This window comes from Equus quagga, unplaced genomic scaffold (assembly GCF_021613505.1).
Source record: "Equus quagga isolate Etosha38 unplaced genomic scaffold, UCLA_HA_Equagga_1.0 HiC_scaffold_8297_RagTag, whole genome shotgun sequence".
NCBI classification, from domain to species: domain Eukaryota; kingdom Metazoa; phylum Chordata; class Mammalia; order Perissodactyla; family Equidae; genus Equus; species Equus quagga.
In genome coordinates, this window is record NW_025794739.1 from 2,585 (window position 1) to 12,754 (window position 10,170).

The window sequence follows — 10,170 nt, forward strand, 5'->3', positions numbered from 1 at the left end:
CCTGTGCCCATTCATTTCCCTCCTCCCTGGACCACAGCCTCTCCCACTGGGCTGTGGCCACCTCCCACCTCCGCGCTGGTCTCCCTGCCTCCATCTCGCCCCCTACAATCATTCTCCACTAGGGGATGTTTTTAAAAGTCAATAAGATCCTGTCCCCCTCCCTACCCTGTGCTTAAAAGCCATTGCACTTAAAGTAAACGCAAACTCCTCTTCCTGGTGTGTGAATCCTGCAGGATCTTCCCTGGCCCCCCAACTCGCTCTGCCTCATGCACACCGAGTTCTCTCTTTTTCCTGCAAGGCTCGCGGGCATGATGGCTCTCAGCCCAAATGTCCCCTCCTCTGAGACTCCCAGACCCCCACCTTATCTATGGTCACCCCACCCCCAGTCCCGGTCACTCTCTACATCACCCGTGTCCTCTGCACATGCATGACTACCAGATATTTGCTTGTTCCGTAGTTTTTCTGTTTGTCTGCCTCCCCGACTAGGACGGGAGCCCCAGGAGCGCCAGAATTTGCTTGTTCCTTCCTGTGTGTCGAGGGTGGACAGGAGAGCTCGGGGCACGGCCAGTATACGACTGCTTTTTGCTAGTGAAGACTTGGTCATGCTCCCAAGGACCGGGCGCCCCCCACACGCCTGACATTGCATCAAGGTGCCTCCCCGTGTTATCTCTTCGCATGTATTTTGGGAGAGAGGAACGAAGGCTATCCAGATTTTATGGAGGGGGAAGTGGAGGCCCACAGGGGTGCAGCCACCTACTCGAGGGTCCAAGGCTGAAGGCGATGCAGGATTTGAAGCCAGGAAAGTTTGGTGGGGAAGCACAGTGTGTGTGTGTGGGGGGGGCGGGTAGCGAGAATGAGAGATTGAATGAGAGAGAGAAAAATGAGACGAAGAGAGAGGGAGAACAATGGAGAGAGAGGATAAAGATGGAGGGAGAGAGAGAGGATAAAGATGGAGGGAGAGAGAGGGGAGAAAGATGGAGAGAGAGAGAGACAGGGAGAAAGAGAGAGGAGAAAGATGGAGGGAGAGAGAGAGAGAACGATGGAGAGAGAGAGAGAAAGATGGAGGGGCAGAGAGAGAGCAGAAAGATAAAGGGAGAGAGAGAAAGATGGAGAGAGGAAAAAGATGGAAAGAGAGGAGAAAGATGGAGAGAGAGAGAGGAGAAAGATGGAGGGAGAGAGAGAGAAAGCTGGAGAGAAAAAGAGAGAGGAGAAATATAGAGGGAGAGAGAGAAGAAAGATAGAGGGAGGGAGGGGGAGGAGGGGGCGGAGAGAGAGAGGGAGAGAGAGGGGAAGCTGAGAGAGAACCAAGAACCAAGACAGAAGGGGAGTGAGCCCAGGGTCTCCTCGCTGGGTCCCTGCTCCCAGCCCCTCTGGCCCCCTGGCCCCGAGGCAGCCTGAGCGCTGAGCTGGAAGCTCCCAGCACCTGACCCCAGGAATGTGTCCCTGGGGGCAGGCCTGCCCAGCTGGGGATGCTTATAAACCCCACGGGGACCCGGTAGGAGGCAGCAGGCGGGAGCTCAGCCGGGCGCAGCATCCAGGAGCCCCGAGGCAGCCAGGTGAGCATCCCCGTGGTCCTCACCCACTGCCCCCAGAGCGACTCTCCCTCCAGCTCCACGTCACTATGCTTCTCAGCCTCTGGACCTTGTATCTCCTCTCCAGGAGCCTCTCACTCTCTCTCTAGTTAGGAGCATCTCTCCAATTCTCTCTCTGTCTCCTCCAGTCTCTCTTTCTCTGAATCTCTCTCTCCACGACTCCGACTCTCTGTTTGTCTCTCTCAGCTGCCCTGTCTCCATCTTCCCTCCATCCCCGAGGGGCCATGTCTCCATCCTCCCACCTCTCCCCATTTACAGATGGAGAGACACTTTCCCTGTCGCTTCCTCCCCACCTTGTTCTCTCTCTTTCTACTTCTCTCTCCCCTCTTTTTTCCTCTCTTGGCCTCTGCATCTCTGTGAGTTCTGGATCTCTGGGCTAGGACCCTAGCCCCTATAATGTGTGTGTTGGGGTGGGGGTGGGGGTTGGTATAGGTCCTTGTCTGCCCCATAATATCCCAGGGGGACAGGGAGGGAGGGAGAAAGAGACAGATGGAGAGACATGGGCTGTAGGCCCCCCAGACTCACCTGAGATGACCCTCATGCCCAGGTGCCGACAGGATGACCACAGCAGGAACCCCCTGGGGCTGGTTCCTGGGGTGCCTCCTCCTCAGTGTCACAGGTATCTGAGTGTGTGTGTGTGTGTGACTGTCTGTGCCTGAGGGCACAGTGTTTGTTACCGTGCAGGCGTGACTCAGTGTCCTCCCGGCTGTGACTAAAGCTGCGTGTGTGACAGCACTGTGTGGCCGTTGCTCTCCAGTCGCACATGTGTGATTCCTTGTATCACAGGGAGCTTGCGTGTGTGCCACCTGTGTCCTGTGTGTATGTGTGGCTTTGTACGCCTCTCTGTGTGACACAGTGTGACGGGGCATGTGGTCGTACCTGTGCATGATCACCGACTGTGAGAGTCGGTGCATTACTAGGTGAACGACGCTGACAGTCTGTGCCTCTGAGCATCTGGCGGAGTGACAACTGGTGTGAGGACGCTGTGAGGACGTGGGAACCCCAGGGTGCCGCTCAAAGGGAGACGGTGCTTCTAGGAGAGTCACCCATTGCTGGGAATCTGTGCCTGCTTCCAGGGCCCCTCGGGGACTCACGTCCTGGGACGATGTCTGGGGTCTCTGTGTGAGCCCGCTTGTAGCAGGTGCGACTGTGGAGGAGGTGAGCCGGGGAAGACGCGACTCTGAGGGCCACAGGGAGCGACACTGCCCCCTTGAGCAGCCGGCTGTGTCACCCTTGCCTCTGCCACCCTGTGTGAAGGGGTCTGCTTGTGCTGGGGGACTGTGGCCCCAGACGATCATGAGCCTGGCATGCTGCTTGTGTGTGTGTGTGAGAGAGAGAGAGAGAGAGAGAGACATGGCATGTGGGTCCCGGAGGTGGGTGTGACAGACCCAAAGCTCACGCTCCCCCTGACAAGTGACCCTATCTCCTGTACCCTGATCTCCGCCTCCTGTGTCCCAACCCACCCCAAGGAACCTGACCCGCCCCCAGGAGATCTAGCCTCATCCCCTGAGCCCACCTCCCCATTCCGGATACCACCACTAAACACCCGGTCTCTGCCGTCAGGATCCCAGACTCCACCCCTAGGGCCCTGGCCACGCCCCCGCACCATGCCCTGGTCCGGCCCCCAGTGCTGTGATGCCCCCCCCAGGAGCCTTAGTCCCGCCTCCTGAGCCTTCCCCGCTAGCCATGACCACGCCCCCCTGAACCGAGACTCCACCCCCAGAAGGTTTGGTTCCACCCTGAGCCCACCTCCCAGTCCTGACTCTGTCCACGAAGCCCTGCCCACGCCCCTACACCATAACCCCGCCCCCAGGAGCTCTGGCTCCGCCCTGAGCCCGCCTCCCGGTCCTGTCTCTGTCCAGGAAGCCCTGACCACGCCCGTGCGGCATGGTCACGCCCCAGGAGTCCGGGCCCCGCCCTTACACCGTAACCCCGCCCCCAAAAGCCTGGCTCCACCCGGAGCCCACCTCCCAGCCATGACTGTCCACGAAGCCCCGACCACGCCCCTGCATTGTGACCACGCCCCCAGGAGCCCTGGTTCCCCACTCAGCCCGCCCCCAGCCCTGACTCCGCCCCCAGGATGCCTGGCCTCCATGGGCCGGATCATCAACGGCGAAGACTGCAGCCCTTACTCGCAGCCCTGGCAGGCCGCACTGTTCACGGAAGAGGAGTTCTTCTGCGGGGGCGTCCTGGTGCACCCGCAATGGGTGCTGTCGGCCGCGCACTGTTTTCAGAAGTGAGTGGGGGTCAGCATGGGGTGGGGGCGGGGCCTGGGGGGACCTGGATGTTAGGTTAGTTGAGGGGAGGGCCCCTAACATCAGGCTCAGCCTCCAGGTGCTAATGTGCAAATCGCTGTGAAGGAAGGCTCTGCGAGGGAGGCGGGGGCTGTTGCTTTGGAAAGACTCAGAATCCTGGGTTGAAATCCCAGCTCAGCTGCTGCGTCACTAGCGAATGAAGGCAGGACCTTGCCCCTGGATTACTGACAGTGAGCGAGGATTTGAGATCATGGCGAGGAGCTGTTAGCAAGGACGATGGGGTGTGGTTGAGGGCCAGAAAGGAGATAAAGGTGTAATTGCTACAAAACCCACCCGTCCCCCCGTGGCCCTCAGCTCCTACACCATCGGGCTCGGCCTGCACAGCCTTGAGGACAACCACGAAGAAGGCAGCTGCATGATGGACGCCAACCTCTCCATACAGCACCCAGAGTACAACAAGCCCTTTTTAGCCAACGACCTCATGCTCATCAAGTTGAAAGAATCGGTGATCCAGTCTGCCACCATCCGCAACATCAGCATCGCCTCCCAGTGCCCCACCCCTGGGGATTCTTGCCTCGTCTCGGGCTGGGGTCTGCTGAAGAACGGTGAGCTGAGGAGGGTGAGTGTGTCTGCCCTCCCTGAAGGGTTCTGCGCCCAGCCAGAGGGGCTGACCCGGAGCTCTGCGTCCCAGGCAGCCAGCCCAACGTGCTCCAGTGCGTGAATATCTCGGTGGTGTCTGAGGAGAGCTGCAGTGCGCACTATGACGCCTTGTACCACCCCAGCATGTTCTGCGCTGGCGGAGGACAGGACCAAAAGGACTCCTGCAAAGTGAGAGATGGGGGAAGGGGAGAGCGGGGAGACCCAGGGACAGACGGAGAAGGGAAGGTGACAGCGACACGAGGGGACATGCAGTGAGAAACAGAGAGACGGGGGGATAGTGACAATGCGAGAGAGACTGGGAGGAACAGAGAGACACAGGAATAAAGAGGAGCCAAGAAAGACAGAAACAGAAATAGACACAGGGAGGCGGGAACACAGAGAGACAGAGAGAGGAATACACCCGGAGAGACAGACAGACTCACAGAGATGAAATGCAAAGAGAAATAGGAAAAAAACAGAATCTACAAAGAGACGCAGAGAGGCACTGAGAGTCTGGAAGTCGATGAGACAGAGAAACAATCCAGAGGGGCAGACAGAGGAGAGACACAAACAGAGACAGAACAGCAAACCCAAGAGAACCGGCCAGCTGTTAGGACCGAGAGGAGCAGAATCAGGTGGGGTCAGGGCTGTGGAATGGAACCCCTAAGGGGTGTGTTGCTATCTTTTTTGAGGGTTTTTTTTTCTGTCTTTGTCTCTCCGTCTCCTTTGGTTCCTGTCTCATCTCACATCTCTCTCTACCTCTCGTGTTTTGAATTCCCTCTCCAACAACAGGGTGACTCTGGGGGCCCTGTGGTCTGCAACGGGTACCTGCAGGGCCTCGTGTCTTTCGGACAAGCCCAGTGTGGCCAACCCTACGTTCCAGGCGTCTACACCAACCTCTGCAAGTTCACGGACTGGATCCAGAAAACCATCCAGGCCAGTTAACTCCTGGGGCTGGGACCACTGAAACTGAACCCCCGAATATATGCAGCTGAAGGAATTCAGGAACCTGAGTTCGTAGTGCCTTTCTCCATCAGACCCTGGAGTCTAGACCCCCAGCCCCCTCCTCGCTCAGCCCCAGGAATCCAATCCCACCAAGTCTTTTCCTGTCCACAGCGCCCCCTGGTGGCACAATGTTGACCAGCCTTACCAGTGGTAGAGAAAGTTGGTTTTTCACCTTTTTTTGTTCCTTCCCCTAAGTCCAGAAATAAAGTCTAAGGAAGCACGGGCTCCGTTCGAACTGTCCTCCTTGCTTCCATTCCCATTCAAAGGACTCCAGCAAATAGCTTTTCTTCCTTGGGCCTTGGTTTCCCCATCTGGGAAATGGGAGTCTTGACCAGAAGGGCCCAGGGTCCCAAAGGAAGGAGACATACCAAGGAGGTTAAGAGAAATGGATTCTGTGCACGTTGTCCAATTTCTGAAAAGGCAAGTCGGACAAGGGCAAATTAATGGGGTTTAGCTGACCAATTTTGGTTTCGTCTTCTTAAAGGCATTTTAAGAATTTTTAATGTATATCTGCCTCAGGACCATGCTGCTGTAGCTGGAGAATGGTGGGAAGAATCATGACGAGAGCTGCTGTGGGTGAGAGATAGGGAGAGCAAGGGGCAGAGATGGGGGGAGACTGAGGGCCCAAGAACATGAGGAATTGTTATTATACTCTTCATCGATAAATTATATTAATAAGAATATACTGGTAAGAACTAATATTCAAGAATACATTCATAAATATATTATTTATGAATCTATTCGTAAGAAGATATTCACATTTTTATGTACCTCTTATCTTCAAAATATAAGGGATATTCAAAAATATTCAAAAATAAGGGATGAAATAACTGAAAGGGAAATAGACAAATCCCCATTCATAGAAGAGGATTTTAAGATGCCTCTTCGCAAATGGCAGAACACACAAGGTGAAAATGAATAAGGAGGGGCCGGCCCTGTGGCCTAGTGGTTAAGTTCAGTGCACTCCCTTCGGTGGCCTGGGTTCGGTTCCTGGGCATGGACCTACACCACTCCTTGGTGGCCATGCTGTGGCAGCAACCCACATTCAAAATAGAGGAAGACTGGCACAGATGTTAGCCCAGGGCAAATCTTCCTCAGGGGAAAAAAAAAAGAATAAGGACATAGATGATTTGAACAACAGGATTGACAAACTTCACTTAATGGTCATATGTAGCACATTGCACCCAGCATCTGAAGAATATGCAATCTTTCTGAAACACATATCTACCAGAATGGCTAAAATCAAAAGGATGACGGCACCGAGTGTTGGCTAATACGTCGAGCAGCTGCAGCTCTCATACCGTGCTGGGGGGAGTGTAAAATGGTACAACCGCCTTGGGAAATAGTGTGGCAATTTCTTAGAAAGATAAACATACGTCTACCCCACGACCAGCAAGTCCACTCCTAGATATTTATAGCAGAGCAATGAAAAAAAAATAGACTTGCCAAGGATGTTCAAAGTAGCTTCATCCACAGCAGCCAAACTGGAAACAACCCAAATGTCCAGGAAAGGGTGAGTGGACCAACCATGACATATCCACATAACAGAATGCTCCTCCGTAATAAGAAGAAGTGAACTGCTGATGTGCACGACAACATAGGAGCATCTCACAGGCATTGTGCTGAGTGACGGAAGCCAGACACAAGCTATTATACACTCATGCGCCCCAGGGTGATGTTTCGGTCAATGACAGGCCACATATCCGATGCTGGTCCCATGAGATCAGCACCAAAGAGCCTAGGTGTGCAGTAGGCTATACCATCTAGGTTTGTGGAAGAACACTCTGTGATGTTCGCACAACGACGAAATCGCCTAGTGACGCGTTTCTCAGAATTATCCCCGTCGTTAAGTAACGCATTACTGTACACTGTACGATTCCATTTACAGAGGAAATTCGAGCACAGGCAAAACTAATCTAGGTTGCCTGGTTGCTGGGACAGGAAGACACGGGTGGCTGTGGAGACAGACTGGGAAGTGACACGAGAGAACTTCCTGAGGTGGCGGAAATGTTCTCTAACTTGACAGGAGTGAGGGGCTACGTGGGGGCATGCATCTGTCAGAACTCCCAAAGGGGACACTTGAAACCTGCACACCATACTGTGTCTGCCTCATAAAGAATGACCCCTCGATAAAAAACTTCACACAGCCTTTACGAAAACTGAGCTACGAAGCAAGTCGCAACCAAGTTCAAAGTTACAATATGCACAGGATGTTGTCTGACCAGATTGTGATTAAGCTAGAAATCGTGACAAAATGATAACCAGAAAAGCCCCATGTGTTCTGGCTTTTAAAATATGCTTCTAAATAAACCACAGCTCAAACAAGAAATCATAACGGAAATTAGAAAATATTGTGAATTACATGATAAGGAAAACACAACATGATAAAATAGCAAGAGTAACACTAAAGAATAGAAATAGGGAAATAAATTCCAAACAAGCAGAAAGAGAAAAATAAAATAAGGGGGGAAAAATCCCACTAAATCAAATAACCCAGAAAAGCTAGGATGCATGGAAAAAGCAGGATAAATAGTAATTTAAAAGTAAGATAATATCAATAGTGCTAAATATATCAATAATCACAATAAATGCAAGTGGTTAAAACTCAGATTAGAATTCTTTTCTTTTAGTATGCTTTTTGGTGAGGAAGATTGGCCCTGAGCTAAGATCTGTTGCCAATCTTCCTCTTTTTTTTTCCCCCCAAAGCCCCAGTACATAGTTGTAAGTCATTCTAGTTCTTCCATGTGGGACGCCACCACAGCATGGCCTGATGAGCAGTGTGTAGGTCCATGCCCGGGATCCGAACTGCTGAACCCTGGGCGCCCAAAGCGGAGCACGTGAACTTAACCACTCAGCCATGGGGCAAGCCCCCAGATTACAATTTAAAAGACTGTTATACGCTGTTTACAAAAGACACACTAAAAGCTCATAGAAAAGTTGAAAGCAGGGATGAAAAGAAAAGAAATATTACCCCTTAGAAAAGTAACGTAGCTTTACTAATGTCAGTCAAATAAGGCATTCGCACTGAAACCATTATTAGACATAGTGGATTGCTACAAAATAATAAAAAGTTCTTTATAACAAATATAACAATTCTAAACCTGAATATTCCTAATAAAATAGCTTCATAGTACTTAACATAAAAACTGGTAAGACTACGGGGCAAATGGACTGATTCACCCATTAAAAGTGTGAGATTTAAAAAGATAAAAAATGGGGCTGGTGCTGTGGCTGAGTGGTTAAGTTCGTGCGCTCTGCTTCGGTGGCCCAGGGTTTCACTGGTTCGGATCGTGGGCATGGATGTGGCACCGCTCTCAAGCCACGCTGAGGCGGCGTCTCCATGCCACAACCAGAGGCACTCACAACTAGAATATACAACTACGTACTGGGGGGATTTGGGGAGAAAAAGCACACACAAAAAGCGTGAGATTTCAACACAGTTATGTATCATAAAAAGGATTCGGTGTCATAGTCACGTTCTCCAACCACGATGCAAGAAAATTAAAATTCAGTGAGCACATTGACAGAATACCCACACACGCAGAAGTTAAAACACAACCACCTCTCTAAATAATTCACGATGAAAATTAAATCATAATGGGAAAACTCCTAATGGAAATTTTAGAATGTTGAGAGTTGAATGACAAAAAATATATATATATTACACAGCAAAACTTGTGGGAAGCAACAGATTTATAGCTTTAAACGATGATATTAGAAAAGAAGAATGGATGAATATAAATGAGCCACTGTGTCAGAGAATACACCTAACGCAAAGGAGACACTGAGACGGGGAGACCTCCAGGAATCAAGAATGGGGTGTTAGCTGGAGGTGAGGGCAGCCTAGGGTTCTGGGCCAGAAGTCCCTCAGTGCCTGGCCCCAACCCCTGCTCTGGGCATCCGGATCTGGGAGGTGGTAGGCGGAGGGGCGTGGACCGAAAGACTGCACCGTCTGACCGCTAAGGCATGTGGCCACCAGCCCTAGGGGTGGGACAGCCCGGCAAAGAGATGCTTATAACTCCGCGTGGAGCTCCGTGTGGCTCCAAGAACTGGCGGCAGATGGCAGCTCAGCCCAGGCCAGATGGGCCACATGAGTGAGTGAAAGCGTGTGGCTGTGTCCTGCCTCTCTGCCCCCCATCTCACCTTCTGGGCGTCTGACGTCTGTGTCTCCGTCTGTGAGTCTCTGAGTGTGTCTCTCTCTGGCTCGTATCTCTCCCTCTGTCCCTCTCTGTCTCTGTACCCTGCAGACTCAGCATCCCGCCAGCTCTCCTCTCAAGCTGTGTCGCCATCACCTGGTTCTGCCTAGCTTGGACGCTTTTGCTTTCTCTCTCTCCCTCTCCCCGCTAGTGTCCATGTTTCCGAGTTTTACTCCGTGTTTTTCTGATTTTTTTTTTGTCACCGTCACTCCATCTTCCCACTGCTGCCACTTCCTGTTGTTGACTCTTTATCATCTCCTCCTGGCTGTGTCGCACTCCCGTTCTCTACGTCCCTAGGCTCCATGTCTCAGGGCCAAAATCTCGGAGCCGAGGATGAGGTGTCCTTTCCCTGCCCAGAGATCTCCTGGGAGACAGTGGGAGAAGGGAGTGAGAGGGAGGGTGGGCCGACCTGGCCAATGTGCCCGGCCTCACCTGAGGACTCGGTGGACTGGGAGACTTCCCACGACTCCCGCCTGAGCGCCA

The 10,170-nt window shown here is 52.5% G+C and overlaps 1 protein-coding gene across 8 annotated transcripts; it reads left to right on the forward strand.

Annotated features, from left to right (window-relative positions):
• Positions 1 to 1,426: 1,426 nt before the first annotated feature.
• Positions 1,427 to 5,910, forward strand: KLK4 (kallikrein related peptidase 4). Of its 8 annotated transcripts, XM_046649542.1 has the most exons (6): positions 1,427 to 1,556; positions 2,140 to 2,211; positions 3,672 to 3,828; positions 4,202 to 4,452; positions 4,539 to 4,675; positions 5,279 to 5,910. In XM_046649542.1, the coding sequence occupies exons 1-6, from the start codon at positions 1,436 to 1,438 to the stop codon at positions 5,429 to 5,431; spliced, it is 891 nt and encodes a 296-aa protein (XP_046505498.1). In that variant the 5' UTR covers positions 1,427 to 1,435; the 3' UTR covers positions 5,432 to 5,910. The 8 variants fall into 8 exon arrangements, with proteins under 8 accessions (XP_046505498.1, XP_046505504.1, XP_046505499.1 ...); XM_046649548.1 differs by lacking the exon at positions 4,539 to 4,675 and having other exon boundaries at positions 4,202 to 4,466; XM_046649543.1 differs by lacking the exon at positions 2,140 to 2,211.
• The last annotated feature ends 4,260 nt before the right edge of the window (positions 5,911 to 10,170 follow it).

Coding starts and splice junctions, on each gene's coding strand:
- KLK4 (XM_046649542.1), top strand. CDS start 1,436: ATGTGTCCCTGGGGGCAGGCCTGCCCAGCTGGGGATGCTTATAAACCC. Junction 1,557..2,139: donor AGGAGCCCCGAGGCAGCCAG/GTGAGCATCCCC, acceptor CCTCATGCCCAG/GTGCCGACAGGATGACCACA. Junction 2,212..3,671: donor CCTCCTCCTCAGTGTCACAG/GTATCTGAGTGT, acceptor CTCCGCCCCCAG/GATGCCTGGCCTCCATGGGC.